This window comes from Nomascus leucogenys, chromosome 16, assembly GCF_006542625.1.
Source record: "Nomascus leucogenys isolate Asia chromosome 16, Asia_NLE_v1, whole genome shotgun sequence".
Taxonomy (NCBI): domain Eukaryota; kingdom Metazoa; phylum Chordata; class Mammalia; order Primates; family Hylobatidae; genus Nomascus; species Nomascus leucogenys.
Genome location: NC_044396.1, coordinates 55,243,884 through 55,268,839, shown reverse-complemented (window position 1 = coordinate 55,268,839; position 24,956 = coordinate 55,243,884). Strand labels below are relative to the sequence as shown.

Sequence of the window (24,956 nt, the reverse complement as noted above, 5' to 3'; positions counted from 1 at the left end):
ATTCCACACTAATTTTTTGCTTACTGCTACAGGGTTTTGGGATCCCAAGAATAGTCAGTGTTTGAATTTTGAATTTATGTGCAAAAGAGACAAATATGGCTAAAGGGCATGGGCACACTCTCTCTGGGTCCCTGTGTTAACAATTTTAGTAGCTTCTATTTAAATGGTGCTTTTTCTCTAAGAAGATCATTGGGTATTTTCTGAAAGCTTACATAATGGCTGGAAGCCCCCCGCCTCTGCAAAGGAACACCTGCTTCAGAAAAGTAAACACCATAACAGCAACCCATTCATCAGCCGCCCAGACTCACAACCAAGCAGACATGCGGCGCTTTCCAAAAACCCTCATTTCTGGCATTACAGCCTGTGGCAATAACTGAGAGTTAAGGAAAGGTAAGTGAAACTCAGAGAGACACAGGGAGATGATTATTCCTCACACCTCTTAAAAGAGCATTCCACCCTTTCAGAAGAAGCCCTGTCTGAATCCGATTCAGCTGAGAAAACAACTCAGGCCATGGTAGCTGCACCCAACTCTCTAAATCAACAGTGACCTGTGCTGAAGGGACTAAGGCATCCCAACGTTCCTCAGAGCCCAAGGCAAGGAGAACTCCTTGAGAAGATGAAATTGATCTTCAAGCACCCTCTACCTTACTCTGCGTGATGCCATATTCTTGCTGAATCCCACACAACTCAAGAGCATGATTTGCATAATAAAATCTCTAATACTTTGATGAACAAATGTTGTCCGAGATACTTTAAAAACTGCCTTCAAGGTGAGAAATGAACTTAATTCCATTAATTCATTGTCTGTTCATTATTCTAGAAACATTATTTGAGTATTCAGCATGTGCTGAGCTATTTAGAGATGTTTTTGAGGGCTAGGACTAGTAACTGCAAATCCTATGCTTTTTTTCTCTCTTCCACACTGACTGGGGATTAAAGACAGTGGCTCTTAAATCTGGCTGTGCTTCAAAATCACCTAGGACAGCAGTGGGCATTGGAACACAGACACACTCATTCATTTATGTATTGTCTATAGCTGTTTTGGCATTAAAAACAGAGAAGTTAAGTAGTTGCAAAAGAAATCATGTGGCCCACAAAACCTAAAATATTTACCCTCCGTCCCTTGACAGAAAAAGTTTGCCAACCTCTGATCTCGGACCTCTGTACCAGCAGCATCAGCATCACTTGGAAGCCTGTCAAACACGCAGAATCGCAGGTCCACCCCAGATCCACGAAATTTCACTCTCCCCTGACCTAGAGTACATGGAGACACTGCAGGTTTTCTAGCCTCACCCCCACTACCAAATCAGAAGTGCCAGGGGTGGGACCTTTGTTTGAGATTCCCCAGGTGAATCTGATATGCAGCCACTAGGGAAGCAGAAAGATGAGTAAGGTGATTACAGCCCCCACCCCGCCAGGTCTTCCTGTGGGACTGCAGCACCAGATTCTCCAGCTGCTGGGAGAGTTAGCCGCTAAAGGATCACAGCTGAGTGCCTCTCCAGGCACTGCTCCTGTGGAAGGAAATGACCTTACCCAAGGTTACATCTCCTTGCTGGGGGAAGCCTGCATCCAACACCTGGCTGATACAGGGTAAAAAGGCCCGGTCTTCTCAATTGCTGAATGGCCATCCCAGCTCCAGAGCTCCCCAGGGCATCAGCTGAAGCCCCTATTACAACAGCCATTCCACTCCTCCCTCTGCCCTGGACTGTGCCCCTCACCCTGTTAGAGAAACTGGGATGCTGACTGAACTATTATTACATTAGAGAATTAAGAAATTTTCATTAATTTTTAGGTGTGATGATGGTATTGTGGTTATATATTAGTTTGAAGTATATGAAATTGCTAATATTACACTATTTCAACCTACAAAAATAACAAAATGGTCCGATCTAATATCTTTTTGGCCCAATCTAATAGATATGGTCCAATCTAATATCTTTTTTAAAGAGTCCCAGTTTATTAGAGATTCATACTGAAGTATTCCTGGATGAAGTTACATGACTTGTGGAATTTGCTTCAAAAATATTTAATTGGTGAAGTGGAATGGAGGCAGAGATGAAACAAAGTTTGCAATATGTTGATAACTGTTGAAGCTGATGATGGGTACATGGAGGTTTATTATACCATTCTCCATATATAGATATATATGTGTGTGTATATATATATGTATATATGTGTATATATATGTATATATGTGTATATGTGTGTGTGTGTATATATATATATGTATATATATAGCTTGAGATAGGTAAGAGGCCCACGTCACAGGTGGTGTTAGTAGAGCTCTCTCCAGTAAGGGTTTATCTCAGAGTCTGTTTCTCGGCTCTGTCTTTAAGAGTATACAGTATAATAGCAGAGATAAGTCACAATCATAAATAAGAAAACTCAAATGGGAGTAAGTGCCCTAAATGGTGTGTGCTATCAGGGAACACATAACTGAAGCAGAAGGGCAGGAGCAGCAGGCCTTTGGGGTGACAGGTGGGGCTGTGGGATCAGGTGGGATGCCCTTTGAGGCACCTGATCCCATTGCCCCACCCATCACCCCAAAGTCTGTATGGAGAGGCTGGAGAGAAAGCCTTGAATTCCACACTAAGACATGTGCATTCAGTAGATAGTTGGAAATCATGAAAGGCTTTGAGTAGAAGAATAACACAATAATGATCCCAGCTGTACTTGGGGAGTATTCACCTGGCAACAATGTGAAGGGGATTGGAGTGGGAGTGACTGGGGGTGGAAAGACTAGTCCAAAAGTTGTTGCAGATATCTAGGTGAAAGGCGGTGAGGACAGAAGCTAGCAATCCATGAAGGGACTGGTGTACAGGAAAGACCACAGAGCTCAGAATGAGACAGACCTGAGTTCCAAACCCCACCCCGCTGCTCACAGCCCGTGTACACTTAGACAAGCCATCCCACCGCTCTGACTACCCACTTCTGTAAAATGGAAATAACAGAGTTAGGTAATAAATCTGCAAAGCCCGGCACATGCTGAGCACCCAATTAATGGAAGCCACACCATGAGGTCGTAGCTGTGTTCGTTTGTGCTTGTACATCGTCACTTATCACCCCAGCAAGAAAGTGTGAGCCTGACTGCTATGAAGACTGCCCTTGAAAAGTGATTCTTGGAGGTAATCGTTTAATGAGGCCTCGGTTTCCAACACACCAGTTGTTTATTGAGGTGCTTAAGCCTGAATCATTCCTCTTAGGAAGGGTGCACAGGCAATCTCTGCTTCCATTGTAACTGCTGCCATGCCCTGTTGTTATGGCGACCGGTTTCCCAAACTGCCCTGCTATTTTCTGCGAGCCTTTCCAGTTTCTTCATGCCCTAAAGTCCACAAGCCCTAGAGACAGCAGCAGGTTGGGTTTTTTGAACTTCCACAGAAAACACTGTCAGCTCTTTAAATTTGCCAGTTGGCTGTGAGCTGCTTCTCCAACAGAAGCTCCCAGCGTGAGCAGCATTGTGACCCTGCACAGCAGACTTCCACAAATGTTCCCACTAACTGGAAATTGGTGCCATGGAATATTAGCTGGCACATCAGTCTCTGTGGCATTAACCTTGTAGGAAAATAAGGCAGAAGACAAGGGAATGTCCACCATGCATTTCATGTACACAGCACAGTCTGAAGTTAAAAGACCATTCCAAAAGATTAAAGTTTAAGGTATTGCAGCATTATTTTTAAAATTATTTCAATATTAGCACATGTAGTTTTTCCAGAAAATGTTCACCTTATGAAATTACTTGAAACATGAAAATATTAAAAACAATATTATTATTGTTGTTATGGCAAAATTGTAATACTAGCAATCATGTCAGCTTGGTTTCTGGCAGAACTTCTCTCCCTCCTCACTTACCTAATTCCTTTCCCCCTTCTCTCTTGTTCCAGCAAATCTTCTCTCCTCTCTGACCACAGCTTTAGGATGAAAGAAGTGACCACTCTGCTGGCAGCCTGCCCAGTATCTGTTCTCCCCATTTTTCCTTTGCCAAGAGGACCCTGATACTTTTAGGGTAGCTTGAAAGTTCCCTGTGTGGAAGGAAATGACCTCACACAACATCACATCCCCTTGCTGGGGAAGCCCACATCCAGTGCCTGGTCAATATAGGGTAAAAAGCTAAAAGTCTTGAGTTCCTAGACACCCTCGCAGCCCAGAACACCTACGTCATACACTTCTGACCAATAAGACCCAAGCAAAGTTTACTGGGTTCTAGGAAAACTGTCATTTTACAGATAAGGAGCAGATCAGGCAGAATGCCCCTTTCTGCCCTTCTCCTTCTTCCCATTTGAAATAAGATGGTGCAGCATCTCGCAGCCATGAGGATGAAATCCACACACTAAGGATGGCAGAGCAGTAAACCCAAAGGAGCCCAGCTCCTTGATAGTGTCCGTGACTGGGTGTGGCCGCCGACCTCCAGACCTCTGTGCAGACCTTCCATGGGCTAAATCCCATTCCTGGAGTTGGTTTCTGTTCAGGCGGCCAGATGCAATCCCTAACTGGTACAAAAGGTGAGGAGGGTTCCCTTCATTCAGTGAAGATCCACCGAGTGCCTACTCTGTGCTGGGCACTGTAACAGTGGGTGAGTCCGTCAGATCCTTGACCTCTTGGAGTGAAAGAGTCAAGAAATAAACAGTAAATGAACAAGACAATGACAGGCGGTGGTGTTAGGAAGGAAATGACCAGATGGCCACTGGGGAAGGCTGGTCTCTCTGAGGAGGTGACATCTGAACTGAGAACCAAAGGGTGAAGAGGAGTTAACCACACAGAGGGGGCGGGTGGGGGGAGGAAGCACGGTGCAGCAAGTGTGAAGGCCTGTGACAGGAAGGGGCTCCGTGTATTCAGAGAACAGAGGGGAATCAAGCATGGCCGGAACACGCTGAGAGAAAAACAGAGCAGAGTAAACAATGAAATCATGCTGGAAAAGCAGCAGGGACCTTGTCATGTAGGCCCCTGGAGGCCAAGGAAGGGACTGGGATTTTATTCTACACATAGTAGAACAGGAAGCTATCAGAAGGCATTAAACAAGAGAGTGACAGGACCTGACATACGTTTTTAAAAGATCGTTCTGCCTATGACATGAAGAATGAATTGTCAAGGGTATGAATGGAAGCAGGCTATGGCAGATGTTCAAGTGGAAGACGGATGTGGCTTGGGCTTGGGGAGGGCCCATGGAGATGCAGAGTAGACCTTCATCCAAATGGAGCCGCTGTGAGGTTCCTGTATATGGTTACAACAAGGAGCAACCTTGTCAGTGCACTTAGAATTCAAACGGACAGACTAGGAGGAAAGGATGGCTAAAGATGTTTAGAAATGCTCAGATGGCAAGAAGGATGTATGCTGGGTCACTGGAAGGAAAAATGGGAGAATTCACAGCAAGTCTGTGATTTTTTTTTTGATATTCAGAGGAAAAGTATAGGATAGCACCGGGGGCTATTATATGGGGTCTGTCACTGCATATTAATGAGGAATGAATACAATTGCTGAGAGGCGGTGAGATCATTGTTCTAGAGCATGAATTCTTCATAGGGGCAATCACAACATTCATGACTTTTTCCAGAAATGCTGGGCAGCTCCAAAACAAGAGTGTAAGGAACAGAGGGGAAGGGTGATCCAAGGTTTGAGATTGGCATGACAAGCCTGGTGCAAGCTTGAGGACGTGAGGGGATCCTGGCTGCTAGAATGCACAACACTGAAACACTAAGCCTTTTGTACTTGTGAATGCATTAATTCTTCAGTAAGTCCCATCCTACAATGTGGAAACTGAAACCCGGGGAGGCTAAGAAACTTGCTCAGGGTCACACAGCTGATAAATGCCTGTTGTTAAAATCAAATGCCTAGGCCGGGCGAGGTGGCTCACGCCTGTAATCGCAGCACTTTGGGAGGCCGAAGCAGGCAGATCACGAAGTCAGGAGATCAAGACCATCCTGGCTAACACAGTGAAACCCCGTCTCTACTAAAAATAGAAAAAAATAGCCGGGCATGGTGGCAGGCACCTGAAGTCCCAGCTACTTGGGAGGCTGAGGGAGGAGAATCGCTTGAACCCGGGAGGCAGAGGTTGCAGTGAGCTAAGATTGAGCCACTGCACTCCAGCCTGGGCGACAGAGCTTCATCTCACTGAATCCCAGCTCTTCATCTCACTGAATCCCAGCTCCTCATCTGGCAAGTGATGAGAACAATGGTTTATGAGGTTGTTTCGGAGGGTGATATAAACTAATGTCAAAAAGAAAAATTCTCACATGTAGTAAATGCAAATAGTAGATTCAAATAAATGCTATTTGAGTCTAAACAGCCAGAAAATAGGTCCAATCTCAGAAAAAAGTGTGAGGAAGTAACAGTGGAAATCCGTCTCTCTTATTATTTGCAAATGTTCATAGTGTTAGTGCTCATAAACACACTTGCATTAGTTTGCAGGGCTGCCATAACAAAGTGCCACAAACCGCATGGCTTAAGCAACGGAAACCTGCTGTTTCCCAGTTCTAGGGGCCAGAAGTCCAGGACCAAGATATCAGCAGGCCGGTTACAAAAAACAAACAAAAAAAGGCAGAAAGAATGAATGAGACCTACTATTTGATAGCACAATAAGGTGACTATAGTCAATAATAACTTAATCGTACATTTTAAAATAACAAAGTATAACTGGATTGTTTGCAACTCAAAAGATAAATGCTTGCGGTAATAGATACCCCATTCTCCATGATGTGCTTATTTCATATTGCATGCCTGTATCAAAACATCTCATGTGCTCCATACATACATACACCTACTATGTACCCACAGAAATTAAAAATGAAAAAAATTAAAAATGAAAAAAATTTAAAAAATGAAAAATTAAAAAATTAAAAATGAAAAAGCAGGGTTGGTTCCTTCTGAAGGCCCTAAGGGAGAATCCGTCCCCTGCCTCTCTCTGAGCTTCCAGTGGTTTTCAGTGGACTTTGGTGCTCCTTGGCTGGTGGCAGCATCACCAGTCTCTGCCTTCATCTCCACATGGAGTTCTCCCTGTGTGTCTGTCTCTGTCTCCAAATTTCCCCTTTTCATAAGGACACCAGTCATTCTGGATTAGGGCCCACCCTAATGAACTCATTTCAACTTGATTACCTCTTTAAAGATTCTCTTTCCAAATACGGTCACATTCTGAGGTACCGGGGTAGAGGGGGGGTTAGGGCTTCAACATGTGAATTGGGGGAGACACAAATCAGCACATAACATTCTAAAAGAACAACATTCTCAAGAGAGATGGCTGTGGTTGGGCATGAGACAGAATGGGAGTCAGGCATGTGAGGAAGCAAGCATTCCTGGTAGCCAAGCTAGCAGGAGCTATATCACGATTGGGCTCAGGGTAAACTCCTCGAGTCTGCTCTGCAGAGGAGAGTAAATGTGGCATATAGACTGGCCAGAGTCTCTGAAGGAGTCTTCATAGTGCTAGTATTTTGCAGCAGAGGCCAAAGGTCTGCTGAGAGTGTCTCGAGGCTGTAGGCCTGACATGGGAGGGCTCCTGGGATGAATGGCCCAGCACCATTGTCCAAGAACAGGTTTAGACACCCAACTTCACAAGGGCAGAATGGCCTTATCAGCAGGAAGATGCTGTGGATCACAGGTGCATGGATTCCAGGGTGAAGGTGGGACCTCCAGGAGTCCAAACCTGAGGGATTGCTGAGTGCAGGATGAGCCAGGAAAAGATCCCTTTCTGACTCAAAGAAGACTAGGTTCTTCCCACCAGGGCCTATTAATCGAAGAAAAAAAAAAAAATCTGCAACGTTTTTTGCAGAAAAAAAATCTGCACTTATCCTTTGAGTTACAAACAATCCAATTATACTCTTTAAATTATTTTAAAATATACAGTTAAGCTATTATTGACTATTGCCATCCTATTGTGCTATCAAATAGTAGGTCTTATTCATTCTTTCTACATATTCTGGAGGAAATTCTGGAATGCACTTAGGATACTACTACACCCTGCAGTGGAGTCACCTTAAATTTATCTTTGGTTAGGGTTGGAATTGCTTTATCTAATGTCCAATGAAGACAAGGTTCAATGGACTGATATCTAAGACAAAAGCATGTAAGATGAGACTCAGGAAAGAGGTTATAAGAATGACAGACTAAGCTTCATTTGCACAGCTAGATCATTCATTCATATATTCATTTTCACAGTCATTCAACAAATGTGTGAAAGATGACAGGCATGCAAATGTCAATCATGTGGTCCCCAACCTGGAAGAGCTCACAGTCTAACTAGAGAGACAGAGGAATGACCAAGCCCTGGCAATGCAGTGTGACAGGTACCATCACTAGACTCTCAAAGTGTCTGGAGAGCCAATGGCACAACATGATACTCTGCCCAGGAGACAAGGGCCATGGGAACATGAGGCTTCCTAAACCTTTACAAACTGCCTAGGTTTTTTACCACTTGTCTCTTGCAGTGATTTTAAGAAACAACTTATAACAAAGAGGCTTGTGTTTGGCAAAAGGGGTGTAAGGAAGGTGGGGATGTTTTCTTACTATGCAGCCCATCAGACAGACAACAAAAAGTTGAGCAGAGAGAACTGATGAGGAAAGAGAACATCATCTCTGGGGTCTACAAGAAGAAATTGACAAACAGAAGTTTTAGATTTATTAATTTATGAGAAATTACTCAGGGTCCTAATGTAGCCAGAACAGCGTTAGGTACAGGGATAGGACTGTGTGTGAAATGACCCCTTATCTAACCCAACAGAACCCTTGCCTTACCAAACCTAACAGTCATCCTTGAGGGAAGCAGACTTTAATCACTAGTTATTCAAAGATAGAACCACAAGTGGTAACAGGTAAGTCAAGGCAGCTGGGGTGTGGGTGGAGGGGGTTTATCCACCAGGAAGCCCTGGCTGTCTTCTCCACAGGTGCTCTCACTCTCGGGGATGGAGTCAGGCCAGCTGGACTGCCCTCCTGTTCCTCTCCGGGGTGGAAGGGTTGGCTGGGACAGTCCCCCTTTCTCTGCTGGGCTCCTGCAGGGGTCTGTATACACACTGACCCCTCCACAGGCAGAAAAAACTGCTTCGTTCCTGAATGCCTCTAATGCTTTTCTCCATGCCCTTCTAGTATGGACCATGGACCATGCTGACCTGAACAGTGTCCACTTTTATGTTTGTCTTCCCTATAATAGTAACTTCTTCAGGTCATCTTTGTGCCAAATGTCTATTCAGTGAACAAAAGAGCAAAAAAAGACATGTCTTTTATCTTATTCTATCAACACAGAGAAACAAAGACCTAGAATATTGTTTTCATAGCTCTATCAAAATGAATCAAGGTCAGCAAATGTAAACGTTAAACTGAAACCAATAAGATGAAATTTAACAGAAATAAATGCAAAATTTCCTTATTTGGGTTACTGAAGTCAATTATACCAATTCAGGATTCATAAGGAAAGAAATTCATTCATTCAACAAACATTTATTGAGCACCACCTATGTTCTAGTCTCTGTACCAGGTGCTGGGTACATAGCAGAGAAAATACAATGTCCTTGATGCTGTAAAACTTAAATTTGATTATAAAGAAAGATCTAAGGATTTTAACAAATCATAAGCTTAATGTGAGTCATCAAGGTAATATGGCAACAACAACAGCAGGAAAACAAACAAATCCTAACCTGATTTTACATGCACCAAGAGAGGTTTGTTCAATGAGCATGTCATGGCACACCTTGTATTGCCCTATGCTGTTCAGCTGACATCAGTAGCTTGGAGTTAGCCATAGGTCCCTTGTATCAAGAGGGACTTTGACAAACCGAGTAGTGTATTTAGAGAATGTGGTCAGGCCTACATGAGGTGTGAGAAGTGATTGAAGGAACTGCATGTATTTGGCCTGGAAGACCAATGGTAAGAGATGTGACAGCCATCTTCAAATATTGGAAGAGTTGTCTGTGCAAGACTTGATCACACGAGTCTGGAGTTCACCGGGTAGAAATTACAAGGAAGCAGGAAGAGTCTCACAAGAGAACTGCTCCATAAAGGTATGGGAAAGCCTCCTTCCTTAGGGAAAAGATATTCTATCCTTAGAGATGATGCAGAAGACAATTGTGCTGTCTGAGATCAGAGTAGAATATCAAGAGATCAGACTTGACTTTGAGTTTCGTGAACTGTAAAATCAAGAATTTCATAGCATATCCCCTATTAATCAGGAAGGCAGTATTTAGGAGTAGAGGCTTTGGAAATGGATAGAGCTAGATTCCAGGCTGGAACTGGGAAAAGTTACTTGCAGACTTCCAGCCTCATTTCCTCACTTGTAAAAGGAGGGTGGTTATAGTTCCTGCCTCATTCCTGAAGTGAGGATTCAATGAGAAAATTCAAAGTGCCCAATAAAGCACCAGGCCCCGGTAAGTCATTAATAAATGATGGGTAATGGTGATATTAAATACTGTCCATTTTATTTGACTACCTTTCAGTTTATTTAGGTAAATCATTTTGCTGTCTGTAATTCTGCAAACCTCTATTATACTAAGACAATTATTTAGCAATTTAAAAATGTAAAGTAGAAGTTCTTTAGAAAGTTTTGAAATGTTTTCTCTGGAGAAATTGGAAAAAAAAAGTGTGCTTAAGGATGCAATTTATGGGGCTTGTGATTACACTGAGATGAAGCTAGGAAATTATTAATGAATGGAATGACTGAGCTAGGTTGGGTCATGGCAACCTCAAAGACTTCCTTTCTCCTTGGAGACCCCCACCAGGCAACAGAATTAAAAATCAATCCAGCAGACTGATTTTATGAGGATTAAATTATGTCAGACCAATTTAATTCCTTTCTGTAACAGAGGGACCGACTTCGGTGACACAGGAAAGTAATGGATATCACATACCATGGCTTCAGCTGGGTCTTAAATTCTAGCTTACATAACAGTCAAATCTAAAAAATTAATTCAGTCCCACTGAGTAGTGGAGATGATCTCCAAAAACAGGAACCACAGGCTCAGGATCCTTTTTTGAGTAAGAAGAAGATGCAAGAAACCCTCTTCTTTGTGGAACTGGAGAAAACATGCCCCCTCCCTGAAGTGAAATTCAGAATTCATTCAACAAATATTTGCTGAACACCTGTCATGTGACACACCCTCAATCTGGATTGGGCTAAGAGAAACACAAGTGAGATTTAAAAGCAGATATGATTAAATGGGACTTTTCTTGGACAGATGTGTTTGTGGAGTTGAGGTTGTGGGTTCAGGGAGGCTACAGAAGAAATGGAATCTTTGGGTTGGGCCGGGTGTTTGAATGGAGTAGGGTAAAGTTGGGGAGAACTTTTTAAAGAGAAGTTCTTTGATCAGAAAGGCCATTGGGAGAATTTAGGCTAAATTGATTCAAGTGGGAAAACCTCAGTAGGAAGGACTGCAAAGAAGAGGCAGAAGGGGCTCTAGGAAGAGCTGACAGGATGGAGGACAGGTTCAGACAGAGCATCCATTCATTCTGAAAACTTTTACAAAGTCCCAGATGTGTTCAGCACAGAAGATTCAGAGATGAATTAGCTTCTCCCCTAGCCTTCAAAAGTCCTGAAGTAGCCAGGAGAAAAGGTGGCTTCAGTTTGACACCAAAGGAGAATCACTAAGGTCCCAGAAAGAAGGGATTCTTGGGAACTGAGGGTAAAGTCTGTGAGTGGTTGAAGGAGTGTTCAGATGGGGATGATTCCCCTGAGAGTCTCATTTGCCTCACATGGCTGATTTCCAGAGACCTTCTCCAGCTCTAGAATTCTAGTAGGGAAGCCATTTTTGTTGATTTCACAGTCTGGACTCTCCTGAATCTAGCTCTTTCATTTACTCCTACCCGCCTCTCCCTTCAGAAAACAACTTCTGTAAACAGGAAAAAGTGGCATTCTGGCCTCCTATCACAACGCAGCCACTGGGGGCTATTAGGTGTCCCCCAGCAGCTTGGGGGTAAAATCACCAGTAAAGCACTGGCAGGGGGTGGGTGAGGTGGGAGTGAGGGGGCAGAGAAGATGAAAGGAATACAGAATCCTGGCCAATCTCCCAGGGTGGCTGAAACCCAGGAGATCTGTAGCTTTCACAGATGACCCATTCTGACTAAAGATGACCAGCTCCCAGTCTGAAAAACCCACAGAAGTCAAGCCATTCCCAAAGGCCTTAGGGAATGCCAGTACACCCCCAAGGAAGGCCTTGATTTAATCTTGGTCTTCAGAAATATCCCTCTCCCCTGAGGCTAACAGAAATTCCTAGGAAATTAAAATGACCCTGCCCATACAAGTGTCTTGCCAATTTCAGGGTGCTGTCCTGGGGCTCAAGTGGAGCTTCTCCTCTGGAGGATGCAGGCCTTCAGGACCACCTGTCTGGCAGGGCTGGCCCATGTTTGGCAGGGTACCATGAATGAGTGTGTCTGTCCCAGGCCCCACCTGTTGCAGGGACCAGATCTCATTATGGATGGGATATGAATTAGTATGGCAGAGTAATAAATCAAGGAGTGTCAGGAAAGTTGTGAGGAACATGTATGTACATATAGAGCCATCCCATAATAACTATTTCATACCCATACTTATGCATACACACACACACACACACACACACACACACACCATATACTCCCAGTCACCACGGCAACCATTTCTGAAAGCTGTACTTACGGGGTTTTGGTTGTTTTTTATTATTATTATTTTTTTATGCTAGATCTTTTCACCTTATTTCTTTGGAGTACATCTCTGGCCTTTGACTCTCTGCTGAGAAGTACCACACCTCCTTGGAAAACTCTGTCACATCTAACATTCACTAGGTCCCTCTAGAAGGCTCATATTTATCCTCATGCTGACACTGAATTCAGCCAACACACCATTTGGTAACTTGCTAAAAGCATTGGCAATACAAAATAACCATTATGATTGCCACTGTGAGTCAGAAAAACTAGAGACCAATACAGTGTAACGTATTGTACAGCTTTCACAGACAGTCCTCAATTTTAAAATAAAACCAACTCACAAAGTTAATGTGGAAAAGGAGCCAGCTTTGGTCCTTAAAAATGGAGAAACCTATTCTTGATTAAAGTGACAGCTCTTATTTAGTAGGCATGGATTTAAGATTCTTAACCTCGTAAAAGTAATTCACATTTCCTTCCTTCTCCATATGATATACATTATGCTTCAAATTAACCCTATTTTCCATTTTAGATTTCATTATTCAAAAATGCCAATAACATCAGTGGGTGAGGAAACACTTAAAACATTTTTATCCAAATATTGACCTAGCTTTGGACAACATCCATGTAATAAGTAGTGAGATTTTTTCCTTTTAATGTCACCAGTATGTTTATGATTAAAGATCAGTCTGTGGCAACAGTTTGCATCTCTGCACTATAATTACTTGTTCTGCTAAAAAAAAAAAAAAAAAAAAAAAAAAAAAAAAAAAAAAAAAAAAAAAAAATTCCTGACTTATGACCTGACCAGACAATTCTTTGCATCTCCTTTTATCAGATTTCTGCTGGATGAGGAATGACCTAGGCAAGAGTATTTAATTTATGGGCAAAATCCACGTGTATGCCCTGCCTCCTACAAAGCATTCGGACACCATAGGGTAGGGAGAGAAATCCTTTGCTATGGAACAACTGCTCCCAAAGTAACCTAAAGTGCAGAACTAGCAATGGGGCGGGCGTGCATTTATTTTGACCTAAACTGGGATTCTGGTCTTTGAAGCCCGCGAGTGGGCTCATTTTCTAGAGGGAGAAAGGGGAAGCGACAAGACTCCACCCAGGCAATCCCAGGCAGGCGCCTTGTGTATAAATCCAGGGAGAGAGGGGCACCAGGTGGCCAATGGATGAGAAGTCACCCGGCTGGGTACGCAGGTGGCCAGGGGATGGCAGATGGGCCAAAGCGGGGCGGAGGCGGCCCCAGGCGGATCAGGGGGTGGGTCGCTGAGGGATATGTGTGCGGAGGAGGTGGGCTGTTCTCCCACCCACCGGTCTGCCGACCAACGAGCAAGCTTTGGACAAGGCCAAACAACACTGGGCTGCCCGAAGCTGGGGGATCGGCGTAGCCTTCGGTAAGGGGCTCTGGTCGACCCCGCTCCCTGGGCTTGCGTCTGTCCACCGATCAGCGGGCAGGTCCTGCCTCTGCTTCCTCCCAGCCACCCCCGCCGCGCCATCAATTCCTCAGAGAACCGGCTCCTCTCTCAGTGCCACGGCCAAGGCGCCCGGGGTAGCGGGCGAGCGGGCGAGGGTCTGCAGGCGCCGGGCCACTTACCCGAGTGCAGGCCGCCCGCTTCGGGGCCGCTGTCCGGGGCGGCGGCGCTGGGCGGCGCGTCTGAGTCGGTGTAGGTGAGCCAGGTGGATTCTGTCTCCCGGGTCCAGCTCTCGTAGTAGCGGGGCTCGATGGCATCCGCCCGGCTCCCGCCGCAGCCCATCCTCCTGCGCCGCTGGAGCGCCCGGCGGCTGCTCTGCTGTCGGTTCTGGCGGCGGCTCAGCCCCGGAGGCGCAGCCCCGGCCCGCAAGGAGGCGGCGGCGGCGACATAGCGTCCCCGCTCCCGCCTGCGCTGCAGCCGCGCGGAGCTCCCGCGGTGCCCGCCGCCCCTCGGCAGGGCCCTCTCCCCGCCCGTCCCTCCTCTCCGCCTCCAAGGCCCTCCCTCCCCTCCAGTCCCCACCGCCCCGTCCTCCCTCCCCGCGCCCTGGCCGCCCCAGGGCCCCAGCTCGCCCGCCCCCTCCCTCAGGGCCCCCTGCCGGCCCGGGAGCAGGAGCAGCGGCCCCGCAGCGGGAGGAGGGCTGGGGCTCCCGAGGGGCTCGGACCCGTCTGGCCGGGATTACCGTTCCCAGTTTCTGGCCCATCTATCCATCCATCCATCCATCCATCTATCCATCCATCCGCTCACCCACTCATTCATTCATCCATCCATCCTTCCTTCTTTTCATCCATCCTGGAAAGAACTGCAACACTTATCACGGGACCCCAAGCTTTCTGGCCACCTATTACAAAAGCAATGGAACTAGGGGCAACCCCGCAAAACTGGCCAGAGAGTATTGCCACTAAGACTTAAGGAAGAGTCAGAGCCTATGCCTGTTGTATCTGATTTGGGTAGGCAGGAGTAGGGCTATGATTTTTAAGAGAGTTGGGCTAGGCAGTGTCACTAACACCCCTTCCAGCTGTGGGACTTCATGATCCTCTGAACTTTAAACTCAAGAAAGCAATAGATCACCTGAACCACGCAGCATCCTGAACCCCCTCTCTGGGCGGGGCTTGGAGGCATGGCCGGTCCCTCCAAGCCCAGGGTGGCTTTGACATTCCCGGGATCCAGTTGTCAGCCTTTCTTTTCCCAGTGCACCCTCAGGTCCATGCGGGTTCAGACCTAGAGCTCAGACTTGGGTAGGCCAATGAATTTACCTGTTCCAAGAATCCAGAACAGGTGGTGAAAGATGAAAATCTTCTTAGCCTTCAAGAGTGGGGTAGGAAAGGGAAGGGTTTGGAAGAATAACTCTTCAATGACCAAGCTCTGCTAGAATATGGTATTAAGTATCATATTCGTTCATTCATTCATTCATTCAATTAATGTATATTTACTAAATTCCTATTGTGACAAAAGACTGTTCTAGTAGACATAATACATATATATTTTGTGTATTATCCATTGTATGTAGACTATAGGGTGTGATGTTTAATACAACATGTAAAGCATAGAGAATATAGTACTCATTATATCCTATATAATTTATAGAATGTACTAGAGTACATTGTGTATAACATTTAGCACGTAGCATCCAATAGGTAGGGCAAGTTCAGAGGGCCTGGCACATAGTAGGCCCTCAGTAAATGTCCAGTGAATGAATAATAAAGTATCGTTTTACGGTAATTTGATTCACTTAAACTATTGCAATTTGGGCTAAAGATGATCCAGTTGAGGGTAGAGCCGTCAGACATCCCTCTGGCAGGCACTAACCAGAATCCATAATGCGGAAGGGAGCAAAGATTCATGGAACTGTGGCCAGGGTCTCCTCCTCCTCATGCTGAGCCCAGCACCCGTTCCCACCCCAGGACTCAGGCTGGCCTTCTCTGCAGGCTTTGCTTCTCCTTTTGAGATGGCCCTGACAGGCCTCTTCAACCTTGCTTTAGGTGTAAGGTAGAGGGAGTGCAGTTATCTGGGAAGTGGTGGCTTCCCTAGTCCTTTGGAATTCAGATGCTCTGTGCCCCTTTTCCTTCCCCCCTGAATATTCCGATTTCAGAAGAACCAGCTTTCAGGGAGAGAGAATACTTAACATCTCTAGCAGAGCCTGTGCTTTCCTCAGTTCTACAGCACAGTTCTCCTTTCATAACCAGCCACTTTGTGATGTCACCACCCAAAGAGCAGACAGGCCAGAAAGAGTATCTGAGTTAGACAGTCCTGGGGGAGTTCTAGAAAACGAAAGAAACTGAAAGAGCTGGAGCTTGGTGAGCACAGGAAACAGAGTAAACATGAGATGAAGTGGAGGGGTATGCTGGGGCCAAATAGAAACCCACATGCCCATATGTCTACATTGTAAAAGGTATAAACCAAGTGAGCAAGTTTAATTGAAACATGAGCTGTCCTCTTACCTTGACAAGTTATCTTCATAACAACTTAAAAGGCCAGGTTCTAATGTAGAGTTCTCTCAATCTTTGGAGTTCTGCACTGAACATGGCAGTGGGATTGTGGGTGGAACTGACCCACCCACTCCTCTTTCTATCCTCAGTTCAGTCCTGCTACACACAGGTCCTTATGGGCCCATGGGTCTAAGGTCTGTCCAGACTCCCCTCCCACAAATAGCTGACCTTGGCCATCCCTCTGGCTGAGGAGCATGTGCCTGGGAGATGTGGTCTGCCCTCATGGGGTTTGCTTCCAGTACAAGCCCTGGAAGTAGGCTCAGGGGGTTTGGAGAAGAGAGTTGCAAGGTCTCAACTACCCAACAGGGAGGTTAGAAGGGGCTGAGACTCAGGCTCCAGGTACATGCATTCTGTGGTCCCTGGATTCCTTGGCCATAGAGAGGACCAGGGCTGGAGAACCATAGTGGGACCTCTGGAGCAGGGGCCCAGAGCAGGGACCCCTCTTGCCAGGCCCTGTCTACTTACTTGAATGGAATTATGAACATTTCCAGAATACAGGAGATGGTTATCAAGTACTGCCTGGCTAAGGTTGAGTGTGGTCACTCATTTCACACACATTTTTGATCATCTATTGTGTATAGTTTAAGCTTCTTAAAGACAAAGATATGGTGACATGCTTGGAATCTTCAAAAGGGATTAACTTAATGCCTTCATAGAGTCAGTGCTCATCAAATATTTGCTTAATGAATGAATAGCAAGAGACAAGGTGGGGATACAGTTAAAAGTGCAATTTCAAGAGCCTGACTTTCTGAGTTTAAAGTTTGGCTCTGTTACTTAAGTGGATGGTCTTGGGCAAGCTACTTAACCTCTTTATGCCTCAACTGCATCATCTGTAAATTGGAATAATGAATTGTGTCAGTATGTGTAAAGGGCCTCAAAGAGTGCCTGGCACATAGAAACACTCCATGAATGTTGCTATCACAGCACTTTTGGGGCAACAAGCAACAATGTCATCTCTCTTCCTTAAGAGGGAAATCCCTGAAATTATTATGTCTTTTCACATGAGATAATGTTTGTGAATTTGCTTAGCACACTGCAGAAGTCTGGTAAATAGGTAGGTTTTTTTCTTTTCTTTCCTTTCTTTTTCCTTCCCTTGTGATGTTACTGCTAACAACCTTCCTGCAAGTAAATTTTTTTACACCCATTTCTAAGTAATCCTCATTGACAGAGCAGTTACATTTTTTCATGGAATCTCTTTCTTGGCATTACATAACACCATTGATTCAGAGAAATTCAGAAGCCAGAAAAAGTTAAAGAGCAGCCAATCCAGTCCTTTTATTTTACCAACTAGGAAATCATAGCTCAGAAAGTTGTAAAATTGCCCAAGGTCACACAGGAAATGTTATCTCTGGCAGAGCTGAAGTTTCAGCCAGAGCTTGGGGCCTCTGGCTGCTGGCTCTGTGCTCTTTTAATTACAGCTCTTTAGTTGGGATTGAATTTTCTCCTAAACCTTCAGGAATAAATGTCATAAATTAAATGTAAATATGTAAAATGTAATACATTATCTTAAACCCTCTGTTCAGAATCTGTAGCTTGACTGGCATGAATTGGTTATCTTTTTCCATCAAGTTTGAAAGCAACAAAAGAAGAATTCTCCTAAGGACAAAGGCTGCAACAGGGCATTGGAAAGCCTAAGCCAAAGCTATCCAGAGCAATGAAATAAATTACACCTGTAAAAACTACTACAGAGTGGTATTTGCTATGTGATGGGATTCTCAAAATAAATTCTCTTTGGCTTTAAGAACCCCTGTGACTGGTACCACCTCTGGCTCATTTCTATGGAAACTGGAGCAAAGGCCTGTAGTGCTTCTCCCTCCAAGGTCTCATTTCTGTGGCTTGGCATCACTGGGCTCTACCCGACTATTGTGAGCTGTAGAAAAGAGACCTTCAGTAAGGCGGACAATCAGGATGGAACAGAAGGGTCAGCAGGAACCTAAACCTGCCTTTAGAATCAGCCATCTGAAAAGGAGTAAAGATAGATTCACTGCCTTACAAGTTTCCATCTTTTTCCAAGTGAAAAGGTAGCATAATTGAGGAGCAACAGTAGCAATAATTCCGGCCAACGGGGTACAGATCCTAGGTAACTCTCTTTGGTCTTGAATGCCAAATCTCAGCAAGTTTCCCCACTGCTCCAGATTCAGTGAACATACCGGAACCAGAGCTCTGTGCCCTCCCTCTGAAGGATTTTAAAGCAGTTTCCACAGAGCATCCCTCCAGGTCCTCGATCTTGGCTAGTTGACACATCCTCATTGATCCACAAATTGTCATTTAGATGTAAAGGAAGAGGGCTCAAAGTTAGCACCCAAAAGCACAAGATCCAATTTCGTTCCCCACATCTGGAGAAAAAAATAAGAAAATATCATTTGACATGAGCTCATTCTTGCATCTGTTGCCTTGAAGAACGACTGCTTTCCCCAGGGAATGAATGGTACACCTGGAATCCAGGTGATGTGGACAGATCGGGTAAACATCACCACAGAATGTAAACAAGAAAGGAAAGCAAATATTACAACGGCAAGAAGATAAGTGAGTTTTTTATTTGGTTTAAGAGGTTAGAAAATGTGAAAAAGGGAATGTTGCAGAAAAACAACAAAAGAAAGTAATTGAATATGTTACAACAAAACATTTATATAGAAAATGAAGTTTATATGTGGAATTAAACACTGTAGAATTACTTCACCACTAACCCTAAAATAAATTGTTCTCATGAGAAGAGAGGCTGGCTCCTTTAGGTGAATTCTAGAGAGATTCAGCAAGTTCTTTCACTGATTGCCAAACTTAAGAGTCTATCTCAGTCCCTGGATTAATGTCCTGTGGCACTTTATCATACCCCAAATTAAAACACAGGACAAAGCAAATTTTTTCTGGTGTTTCCCAGTTTCTGGTTTTACTACACTTCCTTATGGTGTAGTACTAGCTCATTGATCAGATGTAATGAATAACTGATTTGTTCTCTCATATGGGAATATGACCAACATTCTACTGGAAGTGGCCTGGAGAGGAAAACCCGGTGATGATGAGGTCATGGACCTAATTTTTAAATGACAGAATAGCTTCAAATTGTAGATTTTAATACAAGAAAAGGGGGACTGAATAAGAAGTGAGAATAGATCCCAAAAGGCATATTCCCACAGGACTAATTCCAAAGAGAATTCTGAAAACCCAGGGAAGGTTTCAATAAAAACATCCACGTAGCATTACACCTTCTTAAAGGCCTTTGGAATCATCATTATCAACTTCTAATGTTGCTCAGGCCACTTAGTAATACTGTCCTGTGCACTTTCTTTTCACTAGAACAAAGAAAGCTTGAGTAATTTGCCAAAGGTTACTATAAATGTCAGAAAGAGAAAGACTGGGGTGTAGATCTCTTAGTCCATAAACATGGAATTTTACTTCCCTTCAGAAAAAAAGGAAAAGCAGATTGTAGCTTCTTTCTGAACTTGGAGAGAGAGCATTTTCTATAGATTTGAATAGTGCATTTTTACAATGTTTACTAAGACCTATGGTTCCAAGTCCATGCACCAGTTCTGATTGTACCTTCACCTTTAACTTATGAAGACTTTTGACAATGTGTGTCTTAGTCCATTCCTGCTACTATAACAGCATACCTTAGACTAGGTAATTTATAAACAACAGAAATTCATTTCTCACAGTCCTGGAGGCTGGGCAGTCCAGGATCAAGGTGCCAGCAGACTTGGTGTCTGGTGAGGGCTGCTCTTTGCTTCCAAGATGGCACCTTCTTTCTGTATCTTCAAATGGTGGGAAGACAAAAGGGATGAACACTGTGTCCTCACAAGGCAGAAGAGATGGAAGGGCTAGGTAGCTCTCTTCAATCTCTCTTATAAGAGCTCTAATCCCACTCACAAGGGCTCCACCTTCACTTTCCAAAAGGCCACAGCTGTTGATACTATCACATTGAGGATTAAGTTTTAAACTTGAATTTTGAGAAAACACACACATTCAGACCACAGCTGTACATGAATCTGAAGAGCAGTGTGAGAATCAGCAATCACCTGTAAAAATACAATCCGATGAAAAGAGAGGAACTGAAATAGAATAGATTTTGGCTGATGCTTTTGGCAAAAAATTGCTGGTGCTGGTGTACAATGCCAGGAGCCTAGGAGTGCAGGGCTTGGGTTTCTAAGGCAGAGCTGGAGGAGTGGAGCAGAATGTTCTCTTTAACCGCTGGCCATGGCATACAGCTTGAAGGAGAACTGTTTCTTGGGCTCTTGAAGGTTCTCAGAGATTTTCATATAGCACAAAGCAGTCCAGATGACTGAGATTCTTTCTCTGAGAGAAAAGAAAACACATTCAGAACATTTGTTTGCTCTTTGTTTAATTCTACCACAGTTAACCTGGATCTTCAATCATTAAAGAGACGTGATACATCTTATTCCTTTCCCTTTGCAAAGAGTTGCTTGTCTACCCAGGCAGAGCAGAAAAAAAGTCCTTTTCATATTATTCTACTGCTTCTTAGGATGGGGCAGGTCGTTCGTTGTACTTGCGTGTAAAGTTAGGTCACACCACAGCAAGGCTCAGGGGAGCAGATGGTGACTTTTATTCATCATTTCCCAGGATGAGGGAAAGGAACTACAATACTTTACCCTCTCAGTGCCATCTTGGTTGCTGCTATTATGACTGATGCTTCCATCAGAGGAGATACAGACATAGAAGAGAGAGGCTGAGACACCAGGAAATCAGGCTGCCTCTCCATCCTGCCCGCATTACGTTAATGTGGAAATGAGATTCAGTTTGCTTTTTGCTGGACTTCAGTCAACAGAAGAGTAATTGCCTTATCCTAAATGAAAAACATGACTTCCTGATTATAGTAAACAGGGAGAAGGGGGTAACATGAGCAGGACAATCCGATCTTTCACTGTAATTACCCAGCAAAACACTGCCTCCTGAGAGAGCTGGGAGCCCAGGGGCTGGTGGAAAAGAAGCTGAGGCAGCCCGCAGGGCATTTTGAAGGTGAAAGTTGTCCCTGTGCACGAAGCTCCTGGTACACTGCCCATTAGCGTGAGCCGATCTGCTTCTGCCTGAATCTGAGGTGATTAAATCAAGGATTAGAATGATATTTACATTTGTTTTCTTAAATGAACCTATGTTCAATTAAGCATAATACCTACTTCACAGTATTGTGAGGAAGCAGAGACACTGTGTGAACATGTTTCACACAAGTCCTAACACATAGCAACTGCTCAACAGATGGCAGCTATTATTTTAATCTTTAAAAATGTTTTATTCTTGTGATTGTTTTTCCTTGACTAACTGGGACATTTGGGTCTTCTTTCTGTCCTGCCTTTGACCTTGCAGGGGTGAACTTACATGCTCGCTGACAAATGTCCTTAAAGTCCTGGCATCCTCAGAGCAAGACAAAAAGAGTGGGGGCAAGCGAAGGTAACCCCTCGTGGGGCTCTGGAAGTATGAAGGCCCCTCTCCTTTCCTCCTTCCTTCTACCTCTTTCTTCCTTCCACCTCTGGCCAGCGAGGCAGAACCCACAGGCAACACCTGGTTTCTGCACAGACGCAGCTGCATTTTGAACCGAGAGGAAAGCGTGGACACTGACTGGGGGGCTTGGTGGGAGGTGTCGCTCCCTAGAAGGGCATGCTTTCTGATACAGTGGGTCAGATGGGCCTTGGTGCACACAGGCAGGCTTCCCAGGATGGGGACATTGACAGGGAGGCAGCAGTCCTCTCTCCTCCACTCCAGTGACTAATAAAAGCTAACATTTATGTAACACTTACATGTCCCAGTCTCCTTATAATAAGCACTTTGAACATAGATGATCTCAACCCTCACAACCACACTGGGGGGTAGGTACTGTTAAGAGCTCCATTTCCATAATGAGAACTCTGAGACTTAAGGAGGTTAAATGACTTGTCCAGCATCATCCATAAACACTGAAGCCAGGATTTAAATCCAGATCTATATGACAGCGAAGTCCACACTTGATCACAATGCCAGTCTCCTATTTTAAAGCTGTTCTCATGGGGCTGGCTATCCAGAAACATCCAAGGCTGCTGCAGCTGCTTACGTCACAGTCCGGGTGGAGAGCCTGTGAGGTCCTCTTGAAGGACGATCCCATTGCAGGAAAGCCACATGTGCTATCCTACAGTTCACGGGAGGAAAATCAGAAATGATTAAAGGCCTTGAGAAAAATTTTCCAATTCCAAGAAGCATCTATGCTGTGAGTAATCCTATTCAGAATTGAGAAAAATAGAACAGTTACTGAAAATAGGGTAACAAAAATACTCCCTCCACAGTTGAGAACTCCCTCATAAACAGTCATATGACCAAATCCAGGAACAGGCCATGAATATAAGAATGATGATTTGAATTTGTTTATTATCTATGCTGCACAGAGTTTTAGCCTGGCAGCTCTGAGGAGAAATAAGTTAGGAAAAATGATGTGTGGGCTGGTAGAATGTTTGAATTATCTGCATTGTTGATTTTGTCTCCTGATACATTCTTTCATAAGGTTGAATTAACTGATGTGCATTTCAAGTTCTCAGCTACCAGCAAGCAACTTAATGAATCTCAGAGAACTGCTGCTATCACAGAGGCCAGAAAGCAGGTTGTTTTACTCTTATCAAAGCATCTCAAAAAAGAACAGAATTTTAGGATTTTAAAAAAGATATTTAAAAAGCACCCTACTGAATAAGCCCTACATTGGAAAGAACAATGTACCTCAAGAATGCACGCAGATATTCTAGGGGGGAATAGTGGTGATTAGAGAATAAAAGAAAAGTAGGTGGTGGTGGTGGGGAATAGGTTAAAGCTAAATTGTTCAAATATTTCTAAACACATCTGGACAAAGGCTTGGGTGGCCTCTATTTGCTTGACAGACTGAGAATCCTTCTAGGAGGAAGGTTTTAGGACAGCAAGCTTGCTCACAAAGCAAGGCCTTAGCCATCAAACAGAGGGAAGGTTCTTAGTGCAGCCTGGTGCAGGACATTCGTATGTGCTTCCTGCCCTACTCATTCCTCGGCTCCCCAAATTCCCTTCCTCCATGAACCTGCAGCCAAATCCTATAGAAAGGAGGAGGCTACAAGTGAAACTTGGAAAATAATTCCACTCAAAGCTCTTTGATGTTCAGGGATAGATTCCACTCATTTGGCACTCTTCTGACCAGAAGCAACATGTACAAAAGTGGGAGAGAGATGTCCTTTGGCACCTCTAGAGCTCCATGTCCTAGCAGGAGACTAGTACCCAGAAGTGGTAGCATCCAGGGAATTAACAAGGGGCCCCAGTGGGAAAAGCAAGTCTGGTGCAGAAAACATGGTAACAAGTTTGGATTTTGTTTTAGGGGCAATGAAAAGTATTTTTATTAAAAGAGGGAATAATTTGATTTTCTGTTTTTGAAATATCACTTGCGGCCAGGAGCAGTGACTCATGCCTATAATCTCAGCACTTTGGGAGACTGAGGTGGGTGGATCACTTGAGGTCAGGAGTTCAAGACCAGTCTAGCTAACACGGTGAAACCCTGTCTGTACTAAAAATACAAAAACAAAAACAAAAAATTGCTGGGCATGGTGACATGCACCTGTAATCCCAGTTACCCAGGAGGCTGAGGCAGGAGAATCACTTGAACCCAGGAGGTGGAAGCTGCAGTGAGCTGAGATCACACCACTGCACTGCAGCCTGGGCGACAAAATGAGACTGTCTCAAGAAAAAAAAAAAAAAAAGAGAAGAAAAGAAATAAAAGATCACTCGTATGGAGAACTGATCTGGGGAGCCCAGAGAAAAAGCAGGGAAATCAGTTTGGAGATTGTTACAATAGTCAAGGCAAGAGAGAATAGTGATTTATACACTAAGGCAGTGGCAGTGATGATGGAGAAAATGGATAGATTCAAGACACATTCTGGAGGTAGAGTAAGAAGCCTTGCTGATATTTTAAATGTCAGAAGTAAGGAAGAGGGAGAAAACAAGAATGACTTTCCAGTTTCTGCTTGTATATCTGGGTAGGTGAGGAAGACTTAATGAGGAATAAATTTGGAGAAAAAAAATCAGGATGTCTGTTTTGGATATTTTGAGTTAAACATGCCTGGGAGACAAGTAGGCAATTAGATAGAGAAGATGAAGAATCAAAAGAAGATCAGTGTTGGAGCCATGAACAAAAGTGTGCAATTTCCTAAGGAGAAAGTGGTAGACATAGAGAGAAAGAGGATGGCCTGAGATCACGCTTTGAGGAAGCCCCTCTTTAGAGGACTGGCAGAGGAAAATGAACTTGAGGAGAAAGCTGGGGAGGAGAAATCAAAGGAGCAGAAATCAAACCCAAAAAGGTATAGTGTCACAAAAGCCCAGAGAAGAGCACCTGTCAGGAAGAAAGCATTCAATTTTGACTAAGGCTCCTGAGTGTTTGTGTGAGTCAAGGATGAAAAACAGCCCATTGGGTTGGGAA

General features: G+C 44.3%; 1 protein-coding gene and 1 long non-coding RNA gene across 3 annotated transcripts in view; one reads left to right on the top strand and one right to left on the bottom strand.

Annotated features, from left to right (window-relative positions):
* The window catches only part of BAALC (BAALC binder of MAP3K1 and KLF4), an 84,740-nt gene extending 69,878 nt beyond the window's left edge, over positions 1–14,862 (bottom strand). Inside the window, exon 1 of one of the 2 annotated variants that reach the window (XM_003256083.4) lies at positions 14,189–14,862. In XM_003256083.4, coding sequence (XP_003256131.1) covers positions 14,189–14,348 — 160 coding nt within the window. In that variant the 5' untranslated portion in view covers positions 14,349–14,862. The remainder of the gene's footprint in view (positions 1–14,188) is intronic. The other variant, XM_003256084.4, reaches the window with a different exon arrangement.
* Positions 13,871–22,291, top strand: LOC105740239. The gene is made up of 2 exons (XR_001116262.2): positions 13,871–13,988; positions 21,869–22,291. It is a non-coding gene; the product is annotated as an uncharacterized LOC105740239 (long non-coding RNA).
* Positions 22,292–24,956: the final 2,665 nt, after the last annotated feature.